Source organism: Desmodus rotundus, chromosome 3 (assembly GCF_022682495.2).
Source record: "Desmodus rotundus isolate HL8 chromosome 3, HLdesRot8A.1, whole genome shotgun sequence".
Classification (NCBI taxonomy): Eukaryota; Metazoa; Chordata; class Mammalia; order Chiroptera; family Phyllostomidae; genus Desmodus; species Desmodus rotundus.
This window is the reverse complement of record NC_071389.1, coordinates 38520646-38546901: the sequence shown is the minus strand read 5'-3', so window position 1 is coordinate 38546901 and position 26256 is coordinate 38520646. Positions and strand designations below refer to the sequence as shown.

Genomic DNA, 26256 nt, shown 5'->3' with positions numbered 1-26256 from the left:
CCAGACAGGCCTCCTGGTTAATAAGCCAGTTGGTTCATATCCTGAAAATTATCTGATTCCGGCCCCTTTTATCCCAAACACCATCCATCCATCAACTTGCTCCATGGGCTTGGTTAGGAAAATGGGAGTGGGGAAGAGAGACAAATAATAGATAAAACTTCATAGCTGCTATCACTAAAGAAATAGAATGGATAAATAGATCCATCAGACATGTATCGTGCCACTGGACAGCAGAGTCCATTTGTTAAAAATAGATAGGACAGAAGGATTTATCTCACATTTGAAGCTGTTAATATAGAAGGGAAACATATTTTCCTTTATCTCTCCCAGGGATGGGGGCAGGGGGAACCCCAAAGCCAAGAATGAGGAATTTTTATCTCAATTTGATGAACTTTCCTTCACTAAGGTGGAAAAGGCAGGCTCACTCTCATATGTGTGCAGCTGCAAGGAACGACGTGGGCTCTCCCCTGATGCAGCAGGAAGGCCGCAGGGTCCAGGGGTCCTGTGAAAACATCTGTGGGCTTCTCTCTTGCAAACTCTGGCACAGCACATGCCAAGCCTGTTTCAGAGCCTCTCTGTCCAGCATAGGGGGACCAGAGAGAGAACAGCATCCAACAGACTTTTACCAGGAAGCTCCAAACACTATGCTAGGAGCTGGGGCTCCAAAAGTAAAGGGAGTCTTCATCCAGCCTGCCAGAAGTCACGGGATTGGGGGGCAGACAACTTGGCTACAGTGATGGAGGATGTAAAATGCTGGAATACAGAGCCATGTGAGGGGTATCACCTGAGGAAGTGTGGGAGAATGGAAGAGATCCGTGCTGGCTTTATGGGTGAATGGACAGGAAAGGGGAAGAGCTGGCATTCAGGGATGCTTCCGGGTAGCATGCGCAACAGCCTGGAGGGAACAAAATGCCTAACCTATTTAGGGAACTAAATTGGAAATAGCTCATTCATTCAACAAATATTTATTGGAACCCTATGAAGACCAAACACTATTCTAGGTACTGGGGGTCTAGCCACGAAAAAGCTTGCATATTAATGGCGGAAGCATACAAAGGTGGGGAGGAAATAAACAAATCTATAATCTCAGGTAGTGATAAGTGCCATACAAGAAAAGTAAATGAGGGTCAACTCTTTGGAGGATAAATATTTGAGCAGAGATTTGAATGAAATAAGGGAGTGAGTCCTGGGTGAGTTCATTTAGGGGATGAGCATTTCAGGCAGATGGGACAGCAAGTGCAAAGGTCCCGAGGCATGAGAGAGCTTGGCACTTGTGAGGAACAGGCCAAAGACCTGAGTGGTTGGAGCAGCATGACTGAGGGAAGAGTCAACGGAAGGAAAGGAAGTCAGAGAGAGAGCCAAGGACTAGTCATTACAGTGCTTTGTATATCATGTTAGGATGATAGATTTTTGGTACATTGGCTCATAGAGTCTGAAAAGAGGTAAAGATGGAGCTGTACATTGTGTCCAGTCAGAGAGAACCTCATGAATTCACAATGCTTTATAACAACGGCTATGGGGTGTTGAACCACCAGGACATCTGATGTGAACAAGGGAACGACTGGAAAGTATCTGTCTGTGTGAACCTGCCCACGACCAAGCACTGGCTGCCCTCAGTGACCAAACCCAAGGTCCAGACTCAGCTATCCCAGCCTGAGAATGGCCTGAGAATGGCCTGGGCCCATTCCAGGAGTGTGCAGTGACCGCTCCCAACCCTCCTCCTCATGTTTCCCACCTTCTGTGACTTTTTACATGTTATTCCCTCTGTGCCTTCCTGCCTCTCTTTCACCTTCCTTTGCTTGTCTACCTCCTGCTCACTTCCTCATCTCCTCTGGCTATCCTCTCCTCCTCCAGGCTGCCTTCCCTGCCCCCACAGTCCCTGGACTTTCTGCTGGTAGAAAACCCTCCTGCCATTGTTCACAGGCCTCCCTCTGATCAAGCATTCTTCCAGGGCCCCTGGACCATGTCTGATTCATTTCTGTGCCTCCAGCACGCAGCACTGGGCCTGGCACAGGAGCTCACCCTTTTCCAAGTAAAGGGGGAGCAGCCTCCATAGTCCTCATGGAAAACAAGTGCCCTTTGATAACCCATACTGAAGCCCCTTCCTCTCACATGGCTCCTGATGGCTTCACTCTGCCATCTCTCATCTCTGCAATGTGCTTTTGGAAGCCCACCCTTTCTCTCTGTCCATTTTCTTCACCCTAAAGGCATATAGTTCAGAAAAGATTCATTGAGTGCTGAATGCTTTAGATCTTCCTCTATCTCAAAAGGGGGAAAAAAGAGGAAAACGCATTTCCTTATTGCTTTTCATTCTATCATTAATTTACTTTTCAAAAGGTGCCTTGTCAAGCTGAAGATTATATCTTTAAAGCATGTTTTTACATCCACTACCTATAAAACCTTAGATTATAGATCTCCTGAAAGGACCTGAGGGAGAACACATCTGATGAGCATTCTGCCTTTTGCTTGGAGAGAGCTGGGCATTCTTAAAGAGGGAAAGGCGCAGATCTGGTGAAGGGCTGCTGCTCCCAAAACTACCACTCCTGCTGTATTTTAATTTCTAAAACTGCTGGGAGATGCCGCATCTTCAGAGGAGGAGGACAGGCACTGGGCTTAGTTTTCTGACTCGGGTGACAGGGAGTCTTGGCTCACAAGTGATCCAGGCAATTGCTCAATCCCAAAGTTCTCATCTCCCACTTAGATTCCCGCACTTACCTCCTAAGGGGCTTCCTCTGGTTTCCTTCCTCTCTCCTGTCCCCCATACACCAACCATCCTACCAGTCCCTCCACTAGTAGACAGCACAGAGCAAAGGTAGGGGAGCATGTGCTTGATGTACTCATTGAAACCCTGGCCAGCCAGCCAGATGTGTGACCCATAAGGTTCAGCCTTGCTGAGACTCAGTTTTCTTAGCTGGAAAATGGGCCTCATAGAACAAACCCTAAGGGGTCCTTTATAAGTCTAGATAAATTAGCACTGACAAACCTTACTGTGGCTGCCCTTTTGTTTGGTCACATACCCCCTTTCCCTCCACACATAATGACTCCTCGACTCTCAAAGTTTCTCAAACTTGGCTGTGTTGGAATCACCTGAGCAGCTTTTAATAAAACTAGTGGTGTCTGGCTCCCACCTCCAAAGATTTGGATTTATTTAGTCTGGGGTGCAACCTCTGGACAGCACTTAAAATAAAAAACTCTCCAATGATTCTGATGTGTAACCAAGATTGAGAGCTACCACTTTTGCATCAAGCTTGAATGTCCTCGGTAAATTGCCCAGTTGGCCTGGTCAGTCTGGCCTCCCATCACACTCCAGCATGTAACTACCACTCCCCAGTAAATAATGAATGGAAATAAATTATTAGTGTAAATTAACTTAAAAAGTAAATTAAAGACAGGATGAGAAGCAATAAGGGAGTCTTCTTTTTCCCCCCCCTGCTTTCAGATAGAAACTATCTGAAGAGCTCAGAAATAAACTTTTAACCTATAAGTTTTAGTTAATAATAGTAACAATAATATTAAGGGTGATGCCAATAATGTAGTATGAGACAGGCATTGTTTTAAATATTTTATATCATTTTATTTACATTCACCATCTTCCCCACTCCCCATTCCCAACACCCACACCTACACACACCCCCAGTATCCTCTCTTACCTTCAAACTTTGTCACATGCTGAATTTCTACCTTAAAGGTCTCCTCCCTCTTTGCCTCATTCAAGATCTGGGTCAAACGCCATTCCGTATATAAAATATAGACGAAAAGACCAGTCTCTCTCTCACCTGGCCTCCCTGGGCACTTTGTGGGCCACATATTTGAGCATCATTAACTCAGCAATTAGTTTCCTGTGTCCCTAAAACCCCTTCTAATTGTATCATGTCTATATAAGCCTTATTATTACACTAAAAAGACTGACTATTCTGGAAGGATGGGGGAAATTTTATATTTATATAAAATTATATGAAATTTTATATATATATAAAATCAGTCAACAGATGTTCCTTGTACTGACTGGGAATCCAACGTCTGCCGTTAGCGAGCTCACAGTCTGGAGAAGAAGTGGATGGGTAAACCAAGAAGTCGGTGCAACACAAGGCATGACTGGGATGCTGTGGGATACTGAGGCGGCCAGGTGTGTCAGGGAAGGTGCACTGATCATTATCGGTCAGCCCGTCCAATCTGTGCTCCAGTCTGGGAGCCTGACCAATATGGACCCCACCTTTGAACTGTCTCTTGAGCTCAGTGCCTCACTTCCTGTGTAGATGCTTGTTGGGTCCCTCCCAACTCAAGGCACAGCCCTGGCCTCTGGGGACACAGTGCTGAGCCAAACAAAGCTAATCCCTGCCCTCAGGTTGGAGAGAAGGGTCATACATAGTCACAGGAGATGTGGCCACCACTATGTAATTACTAATTGTCAAAAACGCAATGAAGGAAGAGACTAGTGTAAGAAAATAATTGGGAGAAACGTGATATTTGTGGTAACAACTTAAGCAAACAAGAGATTAATTGAAGGAACAGAAGAAAATGTTGAGTCAAAAATGAAGGCAAATTGAAGGAACTCAAGTTAATCTTTAATTTTTTTCTCATTATTTCATTATCCTCTTATCTTACTAATAATCCTTCTATGATTGAACAAACATTATTATCAAAGAACCAAGATAATTCTCATCATACTTTGTTTTATTGACCATTGATTGTTTCAAGAGCTTCTGCCTGCTTTGTACCCCTAATCTCCTCTAAGACATTGGCTGAGATTTCTCTCTCTCTCTTTTTTCTTTCTTTCTTTCTTTTTTTTTTTTTTTATGATCCAAAGTGCTGTGAGCAGGACTGAGACTCTGGTTAACATTCAACACCTGGTTGGTGGATGGCTGAGTTTTGTGAGAAATAAAACAGTTGGTTGTAGATGGCACAGCCTTGTCTTAGGCCTGGGAGCTGGCAGGACAAAGAAGTCCATGTTGATTGGCATTTCCTCTCAGCTGCAAGAAGTCACTATCCTTTGGTATTTCAGGTGGTGGCATCCGTTGCGTGTGTCCCAGCCTGTGCCCAGAGGTCCTCAGCAAGCTTGGGTCTGCACTGCTCGCCCTGGACATGGGGTGCCTTCATTCTTGGGTGGGGGGTTGTTGCACTCTCTCCTCCTTTCCTGAGTGCCTGATGTGCAAGCAGACCAGGAGCTCCAGCAGCTCCAGTGACCTTCCGCCTTGGCTCCTGCGCAGATCATTTCCCAGGGGAGAAGGCAGTTAGCATACAAGAAGCAGCTCAGACAGCTTGGAGGGAGGACTACCTGTTGCCCTAGAGTGGTCCGTAATCCCTCCTCAGGGAAATGCCTTGGTGTAGCAAACCAAGACCTATGCTCTCCACCTATCACCTAATTTAAAACTCTGGATGGAGTGAGAAGAGGCCCCTGAGAGCCCATCTCATGACATTAGAGTCTGTGGTTCCATGGAAGATGGAGAGCAGAGTAAGGCAGGGAGGCATGTGCCTCTGGAAGAAAGACGCAGCCACCAGAGGGTGGGAGGAAAAGGGAGCACAGCCCGGCTGGGGGTTCACACACACCCCTGTAGAGAGGGTTGCTGGATTTTTGAATGAGGGCTTGCAAATCAAAGCTCCTCAGACTCTGACAGTGGAGCCAGGGTGGGTGACAGATTCTCTGCACAGAGCATCAGAACACTCACTGACCATGTGCCTCTGGAAACCCAGCTCATACGATCCACCCAGCCTGGGGCTGCTGCCTCCTCCTGGCGCCATGTCTTTGTGCAAGCTCATCCCCTCTCTCTCTCTCAGACTGAGTTTTCACCTCCGTAAAATGAAGAGGGTAGACTAATCCAGTAGGGTTTTTCCATCATTATTGTTTTTTCATTATTTTTTCTAAAATGAAAAAATGCAGGCCCCAACATGGAAGTCAAATGAGAGTGGAACTGTTCTGTTTGAAGCTGGGGTGTCTATCAGGCTCACCCTGGTTCCCTGGGCAGCCCCTAACACCCCCAGTTTCCTCAGATCCAAGCATGAATATCATTGGATTACATTATCTTCAAGTTCCTTCCAGCTCTGTAATTATACCCCCTGGTGGGGCAGCCCCAGCAGGTTCTCTGTCTCTGTTTCTCCCACCTCTGTGACTCAGAGGCAAAGGTTTGCTGGGAAAATCCTTTGGGACCTGCATCATCGGGTCTCCATTGTAGCTGACTTCCCAGCCTTAGATTTTTTTTTTTTTTTTTGGCTAGATAGATCTCTGTCTGGTTGAAATACCAGTCTGATCTGATAGCCCCAAGGCCCCTGATGTCCACAACCTATTTGGTACAAGGTCAGTGGAACACCATGAGCCTCCTACAACTGGCTGAATGTAACTATAGGAGGAATGGGGCTGTGAGGAGGAAGCCCCATCCTTTGCACCCTGCCTCCACCCCCACAGCATTTGGCATCATGTCCCCCGTCTCCAAGACCCATTGTGTGTACATACGACTCAGCATGGACCATTGAAAAGGCATGTCTAGGTAGTTCTCGCTCCCTCTTCTGTGCCTGTGCTGTGTGGACAGGGATCAAGGAAGTCACTGGTTCTAAGGGCCCTTGATGTGCTATCATTATACTTACCCAGGCCAGGCTCACGTTTGTCCCTTTAAGCCAAGTCAGGCTGCTAACTGTGACTGGGGACAAACCCTCCCTCCCCACTCCCCAAAATGGTAGTCAAATGTAATCATCTCAGAATCTCTGCCCTCATTCCCCAAATTTTCTGACTCTTAGGATGTAAATCAATAAAATGGAGCAGTTAAGAGCTTGGGTCCTAGCATCTGACCACTTGGGTCCAAATTCTAGCTCTGAAACGCCTCAGCTAGATGACATTGAGAAAACTATCTCATCTCCCTCCTGCCCCAGTTTCCTTATTTGTAAAGTGGGGCTAATAATAGTATTTATCTCATAACATCCTTAGGGGAATAAATAGTTCACGCACATGAAATGTTGTGAGAGGGCTGGCACAGAACAAGAGTGAGTTATTCTTTCTCTTCATTTCTCGCTCTGGGAGAGCTGCCTGGCCACTGGGGCAAGAGGGGGCTGAAATCCCATCCACACTCTGCTTAAAAAGTCAAGAAATCCTTGGGGCTCAGAGCGGGGCAATATTGGCCCTGAGTGGTTGGTTTTCGTTGTTCCTTTTATTTCCCCACCTGTCAGGCAGTACCTTTTTCCAATTCACGTGAGGAAACTGTACCAGGTTTGGCCCTGGTAATTGGTCTGCTTGATTTTTATTCTTGGCATCCTTCTTCATAAAGACTCGGGAATTCACTGACCATTGTGACTCACCCCTCTCAGGATTTCTCCTACACAGTAACAGGCAGCTTGTCGGCCTTCAATCTGTACACCTTCAGCCATCACAGGAGTGATTTAAACCAGGTGCTGATGCAAGAGAGACCTCTACCAATGAAGCTCTCTTCCTCTTACTTAAAATATAGCCTGCCACATGTGTTGGCTAGTTTAATCCTCAACACAACCTGTGATGAACATGCTGATATCATCCCCATTTTATAGGGGATTTCCAGATGAAAATTGGCAGCATTGGGTTTCAAAGGCCTAGTTGACAGCAGAGCTGTGCTACCCTGCCTCCTGATGAGGAAATTATAACCCATCATCATCTCATTTAAAAACCAGGCTCCATCTCATCAAACTGTTGTGCTTCAACAGTTTGTTTTATGGACTTAAGAGCAGAATCTTAGATATACCTATCCAGACTTTTTTTTTTTAAACCTTTCTTTCATCTTCTGGGAGAGGGTCTTAATGGCAGAGAGGAAGGGTAAGAACCACTAAGTGTGGGGTCAGCCATAGAGCTCAGTGTGGGGGCTCTCAGAGTAGTGAGCAAGAGGGCATAGGACAGAGAGAATGGGAACCCCAAAGCCCTTTCTGAGCTGGCCTCCCTGAGCTGGGGCAGGCTGGAACCCGAGTGAGGATGCAGGAGCCTTACTCTTTTCTTCCATTTGCTCACAGGCAGAGCCCTTGCGACCCAGGGGACACTGACATTTGCAGCTGGTGCCCTCGAGGATGGGCACCCCATTGTTGAAGCAGGGCCCACAGCGGCAGGGATTGAATTCCATCAGGTACTGATCCAAGGCCCGCTGCAGGTTCCGGCGTTTGGCCTCCAGGGCTCCCAAGGTCGTGTGCCGCAGCAGCTCATGGACAGGCTTCATCTGTGGGCACAGAAAGAACAGAGGGTCCCTCCCTGGGCTCTGTGCAGTTTCCCAGAGCCCAAGAACTGGCCATCAAGCTCCTCAAAGGTGTGCTACAGGACAGGCACAGAGCCAGACACCCCACTTCATCCCACTGCACTTGATCCCCTCAGCCACTCTGGGAAGCAGGAACTAAATCAGCCCTAGCCCCCAGATGAAGAAGTGGAGGCTCGGGAGTGTCTGAGTGACCAGCTCAGGATCACACCATTCAGTGCAAGAGTTACTTTGAACCTGGGCACCATTAACTGAAATGTGTGGTCCCCCAACTTCCGAGTAAGACAGAGCTCAAAAGCCGTTTGTGTCAACTCATCTGTCCTCTCCAGACACTTTTAGAAATTAGGAAGGGTGTAAAAGTTTTGTGTGTGCATGTGTGTGCGTGTTGACTGTCAACCTTCAACATAGGAATGAACAGAGTCCTTGATAGGTACTCATGTTGTCATTGCTAAGCACGTCCCTTAATGGTGTCAGGGTGGTAACGTGTATGGGGAAGGGTGGGCGTCATTTACATTTGAGGCAACCCTTTCCAGGCATGACTGTCATGGTCTAGGGTTTCTCAAACTTGGTACTACTGAATTTCCAGCTGGACACTTTTTGTTACAATTCCTGTGCATTACAGGATGTTTAGCAGCATCTCTGGCCTTTACCTACTAGATGCCAGTAGCACCTTCTAGCTGTAAATACCACAACGGTCTCTGGACATTGCCAAATGTCCCCTGGGGGACACAAGGGGACACAATGTCCCCGGGGTTGGGGTACTGTAATAGATGTAGCAGAGGGAATGGATGCTGGAGGCTGGAAATCTGGCTTCGAACCCCACCTCTACTGCTTCCAGCAGTGTGATCTCTGTCCCATTACATACGGAGCCTCTCTTCCTCATCTGCAATGTAAGAAAAAGAGCCCTACCTTCCACATTTATTGTGAGGATGACAGTCGATTGGTGTCACATAGTAAAAGCTAAATAACTGCTGCTCACCTCCTAGCTCTGTGGCCTAGAATGCCTAACTGCCCCTCTCGAAACCTGAGCCTCATTATCTACGGAATGGAAATAATAACCCATTTCCTGGAATTCTTAGGAGGATCTAAAGAAGTAATGAATGTGAGATACCATTGCAAAGGGAAGAACAATATAAAATAAAGCACCATTTTTATTAGTTAGATATGATGATAGTAAAAAAAGTCTATATTTTTAGAATTGCAGGTATGTATGGTTACCTTCAACATGATTAATAATGCTGGATATTTTCACACATAATCAGAAAATGAAAGCTCGTTTCCAGTTGCCTCATTTTACAGGACAGTCACCTGAGAGGGAGTCATTTGCCAAGGTCATTGAGAAACTCAGGGAGAAGACTGAGCCTCCAGGAGCTATCTGACTTCTCTAGAATCAGAGTCAGTGGAGGGCACTGCAGTAGCCTTGAATGGGTTCCTGGAAATGTGTACAGAAAGACCTGCGGCAAACAGACCTTGGCCTGTGGTCAGGGGCTGTGGCTGAGGTCATCGGCTGGTCATGTCAGGACTGGCTAGGCTTCCAGCCAAGGGAAGAACACAACTTACTGGAAATTCAGGGAATATGGCCCCATTGATAAGAAGTCCGTGCAGAATGGGCTGCCCTTTGGCCCTGGTTAAGGTGGCTCTTAGTTCCAGAAAAAGCCCAGGACCACTGGGCAATTCCCTTTGACCTTCCAGCAAAGTTTAGCACAGCATCTCACATCTCTCATTGCTCCAGCCTAGAGCGCTCAATAAGAGGAAAGGGAGCACTCCTTAGTGCCACAGGGGACTTAAAGGGGAGAGGAAGAGTAGAGAAGAAGAACCTTACTTAGAAAGTTAGCACTTGCAGAGATATTGGCAATGGTCTTGTTCTCCTTTTACGATGAGAAAATAGATTCAGAGAAGGCAAAGTGGTGTGATATGGCAACACAAAATAGCCTAACACATAATATAACAATATACCACACAACACAACATCATAACATCACAACATATCATATAACATGATGGCTACCTTCACTCAAAGTACCTACCATAAATAAGTACTGCTATGTTCTGGGAATGTGCAAGCAAATAATTGTTTCCACTCTGATCTTCAGGTTCCAAATAACCCCCTAACTCGCCCCCTTGTCTACGGTCTCTCTCTCCTGTGATTCATCCTTCATACCTCTGTGAGCGTTCTCTCTTTGAAGCACAGCTCTAGCTGTGTCATTGCCTTGCTCTGTAACCACCAGCAGCGTAATGTATTGAATGCAGACTATGCAGGGGGTAACGTGGGTTGTGGTTGTGGGTGTTAGAGTCTGTCACACGTGTCTCAAGTTGGGCTCAGCCGTTTACCAGACGGGAGCCTCAGCCAGCCCACTCATCCTCTGTGAACCTGTTTCTGCCACTGACATTTCCTAAGTACCAACCTCTCTCTCCCGAACCTTGTGACATAACATTCTATTATCCCCACGTTACAGAGCGAGAAAATGGGGCTCAGAAAATTAAGTAACTTGTCAAAGGTTACACATCAAAATTTGCCGAGCCATGAACCAAACTGTATCTTTCTCTCCCCAAACCCAGACTTTCCCAAAAGATAGCATTTGGTCTTCTCCAAATGATGAATGAGTCTTTCCCTTGGAAGGTGTGCTCAAGGCAAATGCAAATTGCACCTCTCACCCATGAAAGTTTATTTATTTCTCCTGATATCAATTCTACAGTTTTTGCCCAAATCACTAAGAGTTTGATGATAGAAGTTTTCAGACCCTGTGTGAATTACAGGTGTGTGAAAATGGTCCCTTTCTTATTGAAGAAGAAATAAAATCAGGTTAATTCATTGGACCTCTTTCTTCACAGAGAGCATGGTATTATAATAGGCTTTTAGGTTTAACTATTGGTACATATTTTAAGAGGAGGAATGGATCTACACCTGAAACTTTAATTATATGTATAAAATGGACAAAGATCAGGAGAACGTTGGCAGGTAAACAATAATATTTTATATAAAAGCCCCCAATATAACCCTCTTTTAATGGATTACCCTTGCATAAGACAACTGGTAGAATCATTACTTATTTGCAGGATGAATGCTATTTTACTCCCTTTGTGCGGTTAGGGACTTAAGACAGGGTTTCTCAACGCTGGCACTATTGCCATTTGGGGATAGATATTTGTTTGTGGTAGAGACTGTCCTTTGCATTGTGTGATGTTTAGCAACATCCCTGGCCTCTACCCAGTAGATGCCAGTAGTACGCTCCCAGTTGTGACAACCATACGTGACTTCAGACATTACCAAATTTCCCGGTGGGAACAAAATTGCCCCCGGTGGTTGATAACTGCGGCTTTAAGGAAGGGGCTAGGATAGAGGGAAATGAGAACCAGATATGAAATCCACAGGTCTGAGATCCAGGTACTACTACCTATGAGCTCTGTGATCTTACACAAATCACTTGAGTACTTGGAGCCTCGGTTTCCTAACCTTCCCAATGGGGATAATCGCACCCTCGCCGGGGCGGGGCCCCACTGTGCTGAAAACAGAGGATCACTGAGAGCAGGGGCAGCAACCTGCAGTTACAGTTTGGGGCCACACTCAACCCATCGCTTGTTTGGGTATGGAATTTGGGCTCAGAATGGTTTTCATATTTTTATTTTATTTATTTTTTTAATTTAAATTTTATTGTTATTCAATTACAGTTGTATGCATATTTTTAAAGTATATATTTTATTTTATATTTTAGAAGGTTGTAAAAAAAATAAGAAGAAATAAAACTTGTATAACAGAAACTGTACATGGCCCACAAGGCTTAAAATATTTACTATCTGCTCCTTTACAAGAAAAAGTTTGCCAACCTCCAATTTAACAGATGTGTTTTTTTAAGTCTTGTATGTATAAATACAAATTATTATTTTTTTAAATGTCACCCAAGCCTGAAGAAATCCGGGGACTCCTAGTGTGAAACTAGGGTCCTGACCAGATACTACCCGTCTGAGCCCAGGTCCCCTTCAACCCGGGTCTGAAGTCACAGACTCCCTAGAGTCAGGCGTGGGGAGGGCCACCAGCTCAGTGTGCCGTTAACATTTAATCTTGTTCTTTGATGGGCTCGTAATAAGAAATATGAAAGGATCTGGTCTGTTTCACTTTCATTCCTCATGGACGTAGAGTTTCTTCAACTGCGAAAAGACTTACCTCAAAATCAATAACAGCAGGACTATACTTCAGTGACCTCCCCCAGGAACGATACGAAATGGTGCTTGAGTTGTAAGCTAAGCCAAGACCCCAGCCAGGACTGCCACCTCGCACCCGAGCAATGACATCTTCCACAGCAAAGTCATCTTTGTTGTAATCTATCAAGAGGATAAATGCATTAGCTAATTTCCAAAAAAACCAAAGGATGGGTATGCAAGCATCACTAATGAGATTTGGGACAAAGTTTATGTGCTTTTCTTAGAGCTGCCTTCCATTCTTTTTACCTTGCTTGGTTAACTAACAGGACAAAGGAGAAGAATAGGACCAACACTTAGAAACAGGCCCAGACTCTGGATTAAAGCAGACAATGGGAGGACCACCCAGCCCAACATGGAGGAGGGAGAGAGTATGATAATTCATTCCTTTATTCATTCACATGTCAAATGCTTACTCAATGCCTGCCATATGCCAAATAGGTCCAGTTAAACAGTGAATGCCTCCATGGGGCTCAGTAGGGGTGCAGAGAAAGGCATGGTCAGATCTACAGGAGGATGGGAGACAGGTCAGGAAGAAAAGTGGGTTTTCTAAAAAAGTGAATGAATCCCTGCAGGGAAATGGAGAGAGGTGGGAAGGGCGTCAGAGAGAAGAAACCCTTTGACTTCAGGCCCTGAGACATGAGTAGCAGTTGGACCATCAACTGAAATGGAATCGTTTTCAGGTCCTGCGTGTGTGTCCAAGGAAATGTCTGGCCTTTCTTTTCAGGAGACTTTTAACTAAATACTTACCAGAAGAACCACCTCCATGTTTTTTACATGGTTTTCCTAATAAACCTCCTCCAATTTCTAGGTTTGGTGAATAGACGTAAGAAATGCCCACAGACACTCCAAAGCACGTCTGGATATCTTCAAAGGTAACCTCTGCAGCAGGGAGATAGAAACCAGAAATGCCGAGATGCTAAAATGCTGTTAATAGGATGCCACCAGCTCACAGTCGTAAAAGCTAGCTTTGGTTTCTGAGTCTCAGAGATCTGGGTTGAAATCCAGTTCTTTAGCCCAATTTCAATGTTCTCTTCTGAGTGGTTCCAGCCCAAATAATTCTTGAAATAAGAAGGAATATGTATTGTACATACCAGTTGCTCAAAAATGTTAGTTCCCTTTCCTTTGCACATTCTCCCTTGGGCCTCCCTGGGACAGCGATTCTCATTCATCTCCATATACCCCTCTGCCCAACATAGTGCCTGGCCCACTTTCACTCTGCAGTTTTGTACATGCTGCCCCTTCCTCTCTCCCTTTCACCATCTTTCCAAAGTTTCCTCAAGCTCCAATTCAAATGTCATTTACTCCATGAAGCATTTCTGGATTAGATCAGAATCAATTTCCTCTCTCTTCAGAGCTACCAAGGTGCTTTATTTACACCTGAATGATCAGAGCCATCACAATTCCTTTTGCCCATGTTCTCTTTGCACCCCAGAGAGGCCAGAGGGCTGTGAGAAGATGGAGATCTCTCCAAGGAGAGTCTGCTTGCCTTCCAACCCCAGGAGAACTGTGAGTCCTGCATTAGCAGTCTCTGTATTTGTCCCACTGAGGAACCTGAAATTTGCTGATGAGGAACATAATTCTGAAAGTAGTAAAGCATTTTGCCTCCATCCCACAGCCAGTAAGTGACCAGAGCTGGGTTTCCATCCCTTGGTTGGCCTGGCAAGATAAGGCTAGAAAAACAGAGTGAGCAAGACACTGACCACTGCTGCAGAGTTCAACCCTTTCCGCAGCTAAAGTCTTCTGAAGATTGTGAACTGGAGTTCGTATTTTTGAAATGTCATTACTTTTAATTAATTGCAACTATATAATAATTATTACGAGTTGTTATATTATACTAGCAACCACAAAGGAAAAATCATTTAGGGCTATAATTCAATTGAGTTGAGGATTAGATTGAATATTTTCAAGGGAGCGTTCAGCAACAAATTTTACCTGCCTGCATCCCAATTAAACTGCACACTGTATACGAGTCCAAGGACTTTTATCTCATTCACCACTCTCTTGTCAGCGTAGCAGTGCAATGTTAGCCATGGAGGAGCACAATAACTATTTTCAGAATAGGCTGGCTTGTGAAACAAAAGAGAGAGTACATGAATGCCATGAGTCCTTTGTAAGTAAGGGCTTCTGATGGAAAGAACCTTAGGAGTCAGAAATCCTGAATTCAAACCTCAGTCACTCAGATGAGAGGATAAAAACTGAGAAGATATATATATCATCGAATACCGTTCAGCCTTAAAAAATTAAGAGACCCTGCCATTTACAGATTAACAGCCTGGATGAACCTGGAGGACATTATGCTAAGTGAAATAAGGAAGACACAAAAAGAAAAAGACTGCATGACCTCATTTCTAAGTGGAATCTTACAAAGTCCTATCTGTAGACGCAGAGAGTAGAACAGTGGTCGCCAGGTACCGGAAGGTAGAAAGGGGGCATTGCTGGTCAGAGGGAGCAAAGCTGCAGTTCTGTGAACTGAAAGTGTATACAGAGCTGATTAACGGACAGCCTGAGGACTACACTTAGTAATGCTGTATTGAATACTGGAAATTTTCGAAGAGAGTAGTCTTTAGATGGTCTCTCATACACGCAAAAATGGTAACTACCTGAAAAAATAGGTAAATTATTAGCTTGACTATAGTAATCATTTCACTTTGTATATCAAATCATCATGTTGTATACCTTAAATATATACAAATTTTAATTTAAAAAAAAAAGTAACACAGAGCAAAACAAAGTCCCCATCACTCACACTGTGTACGAGCTGAGAAAGGGCCCGTGATCTCCCTGGGCCTCAGCTTCCCCTGCACACAGACAAGCAGTTGGACCTGTTTATCTCCAAGGCCCCTCCAGCCCAGCCCTCTGTCACTCTGTGCACCTCAGTCTCCGAATAACGCCGAGCGGAAAGTGCCTGGGAGCAGTGACTTTCTAAGTGCCAGCACTCAGAACCAGGCAAAGGGCTTCTTCTACCATTTCTGTTCAAGCACTTTTAATTTTTAATGCATTCCTAATTGGGGAAGATTTAGCATATTTAATTGTTTTGATTAAAAAATGCTTCAACAGTGGTAAACAAAAGTGGATGAAAGGAATTCACGGGCAGAAGCCAGATTAATTACTTAGGTGAGTGGTGGAGTGCTGCCGAATTAAAGTGACAGGACTGGCTGATTAATGGGGGCTGGAGGATGCCTGTGGAGTGATTATGCTTATGAGCCTGTGCTGACAGCCCGCCCCGTGCTGCTGGGAGAAGAGAATTCCAGCAGCTTGATTTGAAAAGCACAACTTGACTGTAAAGAATTACCTTCTGGGAACCCCGAAGTAGGGTAGCCATCCCACTTTCCCAGAAAGGGTGGGTCTGTGACTTATTCAGTGTGAGAGGTAAAAGTATCCTTGGATATCTAGCCCACACTTGTCATTTTTAGTTGTGATGCCCTATGTTCATAAAGGTTAATTATCTTCTGTAAGGCCATACAGCTAAAAAATGGTGGGCCTGAGGTTCAAATTCAAGTCTTTCTTGCCTGGAAGCCTATGGTATTTTCACTAGTTCCAGTTAGTGCATCAGACTCTGCTGTCAGACAGAAAAATTTAGTAATACCTACTATGCACCAACCCCAGCACATTGTATTTTGGGCAATGTAGATACAGTGAGAACAAAGTTAATGTGAAAATGATGCAAATCTGAATAAGATCCTAGCCTGCAGAAGGCAGCAGGTGTGGACAATATGTTAAATGAGGACTAGTTTATATCCGAGAGTTGCTGTTTCAGTGTACCGGGGTGAGAAGAGGGGTCTCTCCAACAGCCATGGGGAGGCCGAACCAGAGCTCTCTACAGAGTGCCCGTGGAAAGCAACGACCGGTGAGCTGGGGTGGGGCAGAAGAAAGAGCTCAAATGTGGGTCCAAAATCTAAGACACAGCCAGAGAGAGGGAAGCTAAGAGCAGAGGAGGCTGAGGGGAAAGGAGTAGAGAATGAACTGGAGCAATTGTGTAGCACTTGTACGGATGGGTGTGTGACAGGGTGGACTGACCACGTCCATAGAACCAGGCAATGCTCTGCCATGGCTGTGCCCCTGCCTCATCAGGCTGGACACCTTAGACGTTAACTTTGGGTCAGATCACACTGCCATTTGTTTTGGCTTTTGAATGCAGTGAAATCTGGAGTTGATGATTCCCATGCCTGGCTGCACATTGAGATTATCTGTGTGCTTATTGAAAATACAGGTTCCTGGGCCCCACTTCTATCAATGCAGATTCTATATTTCTGAGTAATCAGCAATCTGTATTTTTAAATGATTTATCACAGGTGATTCCTATGCAGTGCATCAGGGACCAGATTTTGAGTACCATAGTCCTTCAGAGAAGCCCTGGTGGCCTGCTGCAGAGCACTGGCCTCTGCCTGGTCTTGACCAAAGCCTTTACCAATGCCTTGCATATGGACTTAGCAGCCAGGCTTATTGTATCTTACCCAGAAGAAGAAACTAGGAAGAGCCAAGGATAATTCAGATAAAGAATCAGGATCCAAAAAGCCCTCAGAAGGCTGGATAGATAGACAGACCAAGCATAGCAAAATGAGATTCAGCTGGGGAAGCTGTAACATCCTACCCTGGGGGAAAATACAAGTGCTTGAGCTCAGTCAGGAACAGGCACTGCTTAGCAGGAGAACAAGAGACAAGGCCCTAGTTTTAGATTACTTCTAGCTCTACAGGGTAATGAAGCCAGGTGAAAATGATAGTCAAGTAAAGAAGGGGATAATCTCACTCTCTACATGGGTTAGGGAAATGCAGAGCCTGGGGAAAAGTTCTGGGAGCCACACTTTTAAATGTAAACAAGAAAAAGGGCATCTGTTGGACATTGTTCAGCCTTAAAAAAAAGGATACCCTGCCGCATGCCACGACATGGCTGAGCCCTGCTTGAGGGCACTATGCGAAGTGAAACAAGCCAGTCACTGCAGGACAAAGCCCACATGATTCCACCGAAATGAGGTATGTAAAACAGTCAGACTCGTAGAATCAGAGAGCCAGGGGTTGGGGAGAAGGATGAAGGAGGGGTTGCTAATTGGCAGGCCTAAAGTTTAAGTTATGCAAGATTAGTAAGTTCTAACTAACAATAATGTAGTGTACACTTAAAACTTTGTTAATAAATAAAAGTAGAGAGTGACTGGAGAGAATAAGTGTAAGGATAATGAGGATGTGAAGAAATTCAAAGCCATTTCCTTTGGGAATGTTGGAGGGGATGTGGGATATGCACCTGAACAGGGACAAAAGATCTCTCTTTAAGAGAGATCAATAGACCTGGATTCAACTCTGCGGAGAGTTGTCTTGAAGAAGAGGAATTAGGCTTGTTTGTGTGGTTACAAGGAAAAGAACAAGGACCAAAAGGGCAGAAGCTACAGGGAGATGGCTTTAGGCTCCACATAAGGTAAATTTTTGTGATGGTCAGAGGCCAAGGAGACATGAGTTGTTTCATAAGACAGTGAGCAGCCTGTACCTGGAAGGTATCAAGCAGAGGTGGGCTGTTGGCTGCTTGATACAACTGAGACAACTTTGATGAGTACTGAATGACTTCTCTCTGTGTGCCAGGCATCGGGAAGTAGAGGACTGAGGGGAGTGCTCGTTCTGAGTGAGCTTACAGCCAAGTGTAGAGCTGAAGACAAGAAATCAGACAATTGCTGTACTATGCGATGAGGACTTGGGAAGAAGGCAGCAGAGGCAGGAAAGCCTTCCTTGGGCATCTGAGGAAGGACACCAGGGCCAAGTCTGAAAGGATGAGTAGGGATTGGGCAGACAAAGTAAGGAGAACATTGAGACCATAGGGATTCTGCTGAGAAAGGCCAATATGACCCAAACTCAAGAGTGAAAAGGAGATGAAAATCAGTCAAGGAAGTACTGGGAGACCCCTGGGTCACCTCCCCCTTTCATCTGGTCCCAAGAGGAGCTGTTATTTTACCTGCCTGGCAGGCCAGGAGCCCAGAGGACTGTCTCTGGCCACCATGTCTACTGCTCATTTCCCACCTGGTCTTGGCCGTGGTGCAGGTGTAGGAGTTGTCCTCATGCCTCTGTGGAGATGCTGCATCAAGGTGGCTCTGAAGCAGAACCAGGCAGCTTGACTTCTGAGGTAGCAGAATGCACCAAGTTTCTGTCGTTCCTCAGATTAAAAGCATCAGGTGGAAAACAGCAGGTGTAATGCATTATTTATCTCTTTGCAACAAACAAATGCCAATCTGGATGCTGTGATTTATCTGCTATGTTGCTCTGCTACCTTGGTTGAGCCCAAAGACAGCCTCAGAATGGAAAGGAAGAATGCTATGGTCTATTTCATGTCATAACATTGGAAAAGATGACTGCGTAGTCTGTGGCTGGGTGAGCCGGGAAGTGTTAGCTAATGTACATGTTGCCTCTGTGCTTCTGTTCACCACTGAGTCATGCTTCCTCCCAACCACCTAGAAATAATAGTACAACTGCCTCTGTGCCTTTGCATGTGCTGTTACCTCTGACTACAAAGTCCCTACACCTCTTTCATTGAGCTTCTCCTTTCAGCTCTAAAAAACCTCCCCTTACTCCTGAGTACCCTATCTATGTCCCCACAATATCCCTGCGAACCCTCCAACATAATATTGAGCATGCTCTAGTAATTGCCAATTTCTTGGTCTGTTCTCCCAATTATACTGCAAACTTAGGAAGTCATCTCCTGAGTTCACAGGGCTCTGTGCAGAGCCTGGCATGTGACAAGCCTTCAGAAGTGCTCAGTGATGGTCTGGTTTCCAACGTATCTCGACAACACCTCTAAAATGTTAGGGACTCACAGGCCTTCTTGTGGTTGACAATGCAAATCACATATTTGTAATATCTCATGCTTCCTTGATCAAGAGTCGATATTTTATAAGGCACTTTTATCTGCATTACCTCACTGGGGGCTCCCAATAATCCTGTGAGGCTTGGAAGGCTTACCCACTTTTACAAGCTTTCAGGTTGATAAAGGCAGTAATTACGGGGTTAGGGTCATGAACTCTGGAGTCAGAGTTCTACCATCACTCACAGTGTGGTGTGGGGTAAGTTACTGACCCTCTTTAGGCCTCATTTTCTCTGTTTGTAGGATGGGGGCAATAACAGTTTCTACACATGAGTCCCTAAGAACGGTGTCTGGAACAGTCAAGTGTCATCAAATCTTAGCTGTTATGGTTAGATTACCTGCCCAGAGTTCCATGACCAAACATTCTGAGATAGGGGTTTGATGTCAGGTAGGCTACAGCCAAACTCGGTGCACATTCCATTTCATCACATTGGTGTTACTCTGCAGAGGAATACTCACCACCTGGCATGAACAGCGTGGCCTTACCGAGCCCCTCAGCCCACAATCACCTCATTCCACAGAGCAGCTCCAAGATAGGAATCTGTGCTCCCAATGGGCAGTGCTGGGACTACAGTCTCAGGCTTCTCTCCTGCCTGATTGGGGGCTATCTTCAGGGTCGCTGGCCCTTCCAGATGATTTTGGTCATGACAAGAGGCAGTGTTGCTGGGGGCCAGGCTCTGAAATGGAGATGGCCTGAGCTGGAATTCGCCGCACTCACTTACTATCTGGGCAAACTGTTCAACCTCCCTGTGCCACAGTTTCCTCATCTGTAAGATGGGAATTTTAATGGTGTCTCCCTCCTAGGTTTGTTGCAGGAGTTAAATGAGAGAAGCCATGCCAAGCCATGCCGGGGATGGGGCTGGGGGTAGTGCTGGATCAGATCTAGCAATAATGGTCAAATATTACTATTATTACTGTTGCTAGAAATGCTGCAGCATATAGAGATTGGGTTCTTCATTCCAGATTCTGAACCTGGAACATGAGAGGAGAGGGGAGGCTGAGGAGTTCGTTTCTACAGTATAAGCTCTTGAGCCATGAGTGAGTGAAGAAGGGCCAGGAACCCCCACATTTGATAAGCATCATTACGTACTAGGTAAAGCTTTTCCATGTGTTCTCTTATTTAGTGGCCACATGACACTCCACAAACAGGTACAATTATTCCCATTTTAGAAATGAACAAATAGAGGCTTAGATATTTTCAGTCACTTGCCCAAAGTATACAATAAGTAAATAGTAGAACTGGGATTAAATGAAAGTTGGTATCCAAAGCCCATTTTCTCCATGACACCACACATTGCATCACTTATGGGAGGGAGAACTAAGGGCAGCTCTGGGAGTAATTTTGACATCATTGCACCTTTTCTCCTTTAAGGCTGAGCCTGTTTTCAGTGATAGAGGTGAGAATTCAAAATCAAGACAAAATAAGGATGGTACTGAGTATCTCTCAATTCCATGTGTATGCAAATGACTTAAGGGGAGTGGGGACAGAGCCAAGATACCAGGAGCCTGTCAGTCAATCAATACCATCCATCACTGTGAAGCCTGGTTGTCATGGTAACAGGGGATAAAGCCTGGAGCCTGTTAGAATCTAGTGCCTGTCTGTTCAGGGTGACTGGTTGGTTAGCAGGCACAGCAAAAGACCTTCTGGGCCAGCTCAGACTGCTTAGCTGTAAATATAAGACCATTCACAATCAGGCTCCTGCTCACACCACTGTCCCATCTAGTCCAGACTTTTTAGGAGTCCAGGAATCCATCCCTGACTCTGCAGGAAAGCACCAGAGGATGTCCAACATACATGAGCTTGGCTTCTGAACCATCCCTGCTAGAAAGACACTGAGCCTTTGCTCTGGGCAGCCTCAGCCTCTGGGCAAAACTGTGGGACGTGCCATTAACAAGATGCGTGATGGAAACAGGCAGTTGCGATAGTGTGATACACAGAGCGAAGTCCCAGTGCACTAAAACTGACTCCCCACCTAGAACTGGGGAGATGGAAGACTGCCTGGAGGAGTCCTATCTACCTAGAGACCAACTTTAAGTAAGCACTAGCCAGTGAAGAGGAGAGGGTGAGGAGAGGGGAACATAGTTCTAGGTAGAAGGGACAACAGGTTCCTTTCTGTAAAGCCACAAGGACAAAGTGAGTATGATTAAGTCGAAGAACCAGCAAGTACCTCAGTATAGGAAGCTCAAGGTGAGCAGTGAGGCTGAAGGGCTAGGCAGGTATAGGAGACCATTCCGCGTGGCATGGACCCAGCTCCCACTCGGAAAAGCCAGTGGGGAGTGGGGTCTGGCACACAGGACCCACGCCCATGGATAGGTTCTCCTGTGGGGAATCAGGCCTGCATTGTACCTAGGCCGTAATGAGACTTGCTTTTGCCAAAACTGCCCCACCCTGAATTGAGGCAGCAAAAGTTTACTGCATATCTTTAAAGTAACTTCCTAAAATCTATGCTAAACCTTCCAAAGATGAGAGTAACCAGTTCAACCACTTTTCCCTTTACATTTGCAAATATCCTTCCTTTTTGATGTAATTAGCAACATCCTCTCCTTTGTTTTCTGTAAAAGGTAACCACCTAAAGCGAACCTGTGCATAGTAAATGAGGACCATCCTCAATGTAATGTGCCCAGAAAAGCAATAAAAGCCTGTCAGGGCAAGGGCCGGTGCACTCTCCCCGTGAGAGAGTGGTCTTACCATCCCTTTTTCTCCACAGGTTTTCACCACAGGATTTCTGTAGTCCTTGTGAATTTGTCCATTGCTGCCACAACACATGGATCCCGAGGGCCAGAGCATGCTCACTTGAATGCTGGCCATTTGTCCAGTGCCAGGGCCCCTCCTCTCCTTAATGCTCACCTTTGCAGGGCTCTAGCAGTTTGCCGTTCTGCAACCTGTCATCCTCTCTGTGGTCCCCTGGAGCCCAACCCTGACTCCCAGCCACAACCCAGCCACAGCACTGCTCTCACTTAGGCACTGGCCTCAGGGGCAAGCCCTCCACAACAGAGTCGGACCTTGGAGTGAGCCTGGACACTTGTCACCTTGCTGCCTCACAAAACTCTCTGCTTAGAAAGCCGCAGCTCCCTTGTCTTCCAGACAAGCTCCTCAACAAGGTGGTTGATCCCTCCTTTGTGCTTCTAATGTATTTATTTCTATTCAAACATATATCACATTGTATTGTTCTTAGCCCCCAATTTGCTGCACATTTCTCCAGGGCAGGAGTCTGTGTGACCCCAGAAATCAGGGGTTCTCAATGAATATTTACTGGATGAGTGGATGGATGCCTGAACCAATGGGTGCAGGGATGGAAATTAGATTCTGGGAAGGGTTTTCCTCAGAGACTGTTTCCTACCTCCTACTTTGGGTAACAAGGGAAACTTCTTGAAAGGGAATTATAAGCAAGCAACAGCAATTTTACATATAAATGTGATGAAAAGTATGAGAAATTTGAGGGACTTAAATTATACATCTGTCCCACCCCATTACTCTCCATACACAGCTTAATCATCTGGGAAGCTTTTGTCTCATCCTCCTAAAGGAATAGGAAATACACAGCCCAGAGGCCTTCGTTCCCTGTCTCCTGCCTCTGACAGACATCTCCAACTGATCATAGCACTTTCTGGCTGAGCCCCTAGCTGGTGACATAATCCTCGACTCAGCAGTCCTAGTAGCATTTGCTATTAAAACCCCCTGATGTCACTGGCTTAGACACTTTTTCTGAGGTATACCTCTTTTAATGTCACAGGTGCCACCACACCATGCTTTATCCCGAACCTCTGACTATCCCTCAGCTTCAGAACAGACAAACACAAGCTGGTCAGTTTTAGCTTTAACAATTCTCCCACTTATAGTTCCCAAACAATGGGTCTGACTGGCCCAAAAGTGTGTTTAGGGATCAATTTGAGTATACTGCTCCCTTAGTTATCTTTAAAACCTGATTTAACCATTTTCAAAGCTATTGAAAGCGGTTTAATGGTTTTTAAGGAGAAGGTGAGTGAAATAAAATATCCAGATAGACCAGAAGCAGCACTGAACTGGGAAGCAGAGGCCCTCATTTCAAACCTCACTGCTTCTAACCCGTGGTGCCACCTTGGACACGTCATTTCCCCCCTCAGTTCCTGGTCCACCTCATTTGTGAAATGTGGACAGCCGCAGCACACAGCTCAGGGCACTGCCAAGAGGCTCGGGTGAGATGGTAAGCATGTAAAGACTCAGCAGCTGTCTGCCAAGAGTTAGAACTCAGTGAATGCTCTATCACTGCATTTGCATAAACTATTTCATTGCGTGAGACTTCCTACACCTGTCTTGACAGTTATTACTTACATCTGCCTCTAGCTTTCCCCTTTGCCTACCTTCCTGTGGTGGTTACTTTCATACATCAATTTGACTGGGCCATGATTGTGTCCAGCTATTTGGTCCAACATTACCCTGAGTGTCCCTGCGAGGGTGTTTTTGGATGAGATCAGCATTTAAATCAGTAGACTGAATAAAGCAGATGTGAATGTATTGTACTTTACCCATATTAGGAGTTATTATATATAAACATATTTTATTAAAACCAAATATTTCTGTTAACTCTAATTATAATGAATAAAAACTAAATTGTTAATTCATTTTAGGTGGTAACCAATTTGGCTGTCCTTGTAATAAATCATCCCTGACCATAATCCAGATAATTATGGCAAAGAGGAACCTCTTTACCTTCCATAAACCCTCGATGAGAGGAACCTTATTGGTAGACAGTGCCTATTTACCATGTTGCAAGTGCTTCCTGAGTGTGTTTTTGCATGAAGAGAGAAATGAATGAGTGAATGAATGAAGAAAGGAAGGGAAGGCAGAGGAAGAGAATGTAGAACTGTACGTAACACAAACTTCAGCCAGGTTTTGTGTCCCTGTGGCTCTTTCTGCCCTCTGTGTTAGGTGGTAGACCAGCTGGTTCAAGGGGAACAATTAAGGACAGACTGAATGTACCATGCCCTGGCTGGAAGGGTCCTTCCCAGGGTCACTGTTATCTGGCATCTATCAAGGGAGGAATGATGGGTTTGGGCAGAGTTATTAACACGTTGAAAGATAGTGATGAGAACTCAAAGTGACCTTGATAAATGGGAAGAGCAATCCCTCCAAAACTGGATGAAGCTCTAGAGACAGAAATGAATGACCTTGATCAAAGAAATGGGCAGGTGGGGAAGGAGGCATGATCGCTGAGGCTCCAAGTCTACAGCAGAACCATTGGCCACAGCAGGCCGGACATAATGCTACTGGTTTCCCTTCCATCTGAGCACATTTCAGAGCTGACCAATTGCGGGCCCCTGTGAGACAGGTCATCGTGCTATCCCCACTCTAAGGAGGAGAGGACGGTTAATATTACAGAGGTAACTGGAAAGCTGAGAATAAAAAACATGGTGATGATAACACCCACGTAGCACAGCAATGATAGGCAACATTTTTTACCTCTTACTACATGCCAGGCACTGGGCCACGTGCTCACATAGATTGATTCATTTCACATTCACAATGATCCTACGAAGTATGTATTGTCGTTGCCTCACTTAGAAGAACAGGAGGAAACTGAGGCATGGAGAGGCTAATTGACTCACCCAAAGGTCACATGGCTGATACGTGGTGGAGGTGAGATTTGATCCAGGCAATCTGATTCAGAGCCTTTTTCAAGAGTTGACATTTATTGCATGTTTATTAGAGTCTGCCCTAAATATTTTCTGTAGATAAGTTCACGCATCCCCTATAACCACCCTGTGAGGGTAAATGTCATTAATATCTCCAGCTTCGCAGGCAAGGAGATTGCGACTTAAAATCACTAAATAACATGCCTATGATCACACAGCTCATGACAGAAACTATGCTTTTACCAAATATAGCTCCGCTAATATCCTGCACTAACTGGAAAATCTGTTTAAGCATTTATTATGCAAAATGCACGTGGAATTATTCTCAAACAAACCCTTGTTATCACTCCATTTAGGTCTTAAAGAAACTGCGGTTCAGAGAAAGTAAGCGCCCTGACCAAGGTCATGCAGCTACTAAACGGTAGGACCCAGGCCCCTGCCCAGATGTATCTGACTCCCAAGTCTGCGTGCCTTGCTATCGCATCGCCAGCATACTCCTCATTTCACAGACCCCTTTCAAATTGACTTTGCTACCTACTGACCACACCTAAAACTGTAACCTGTAACAGTAGCTACTGTTTAAACAGTGTTTTACTTTTCACAGTGCTTTTAAAAATATCTTCTTGGTTAATCCTCATAATAGCCTTTTGAAGTAGCTTATTATCTGTACATTAGTTATGGGAAAAATACGTTTAAGAGATGTGAAGTATTAACTTTTAAATGGCAGGGCCTACGTGAAAAGCAAAGAAAAGAGAGCACTAGGTGTTCTTCTCACCACCAAACTGCCTGCTAGCTTTTATGGGGCCACCAAGTGCTACTGGTTTCCCTCACAAGAAAAAAAATCAATAGAAGTCATTTTCTGTAAGGTCTTTGCACAGCCCTTTTAATGTGGCCCAAAACTATAGAATCATCAACCTTTGGTGTCTTGAGGACTATTAGTTTACTTTATATTTCATATATGGTTTCCATTACAGCATTCCTGTTACTGGCATCCTATCAGACTTATTTAGATCCTTTAACTGATAGGAAACTCTATTTTATGTTGCATTTTGAGAGACCAAGGGCACAGAAGCTAAAACAAATATGTCAGGACCTATCTACATTAGCAAAAAAAGGCAGAGGGTGGGGTGTGATTCAAACAGACCACCACCATCTTTCTCCCAAAGGTATTTATAGAATATTCAACTAAGCTCTGATACTTTTCTCATTGCACATGCCTGCTTGGCCAGAGGGAACCTGCAGAGAGAACATGACACAGCATAGTGAGCAGTGGTCACCATGGGAAGGGACAGGAAGGGACAGGTTGTGGGCACTGAGGAGGTGACTAACAATGCATGTGGGAAGACAGAAGGAAAAGTCAAAATTATTCTCAGGTTGTGGGTCCTGACAAAAGCAGCAGGGATAACGAGG

At 45.2% G+C, this 26256-nt stretch overlaps 1 protein-coding gene across 2 annotated transcripts in view; it reads right to left on the bottom strand.

The window, feature by feature from the left end:
- Positions 1-4544: 4544 nt before the first annotated feature.
- C8A (complement C8 alpha chain) overlaps positions 4545-26256 on the bottom strand; it is a 56418-nt gene continuing 34706 nt past the window's right edge. For both annotated transcript variants that reach the window (XM_024571265.4, XM_045204133.3), the window contains exons 8-11: positions 13143-13274; positions 12358-12515; positions 7940-8162; positions 4545-5199 (exon numbers count right to left, since the gene is read on the bottom strand). In XM_024571265.4, coding sequence (XP_024427033.2) covers positions 5048-5199; positions 7940-8162; positions 12358-12515; positions 13143-13274 — 665 coding nt within the window. In that variant the 3' untranslated portion in view covers positions 4545-5047. The remainder of the gene's footprint in view (positions 5200-7939; positions 8163-12357; positions 12516-13142; positions 13275-26256) is intronic.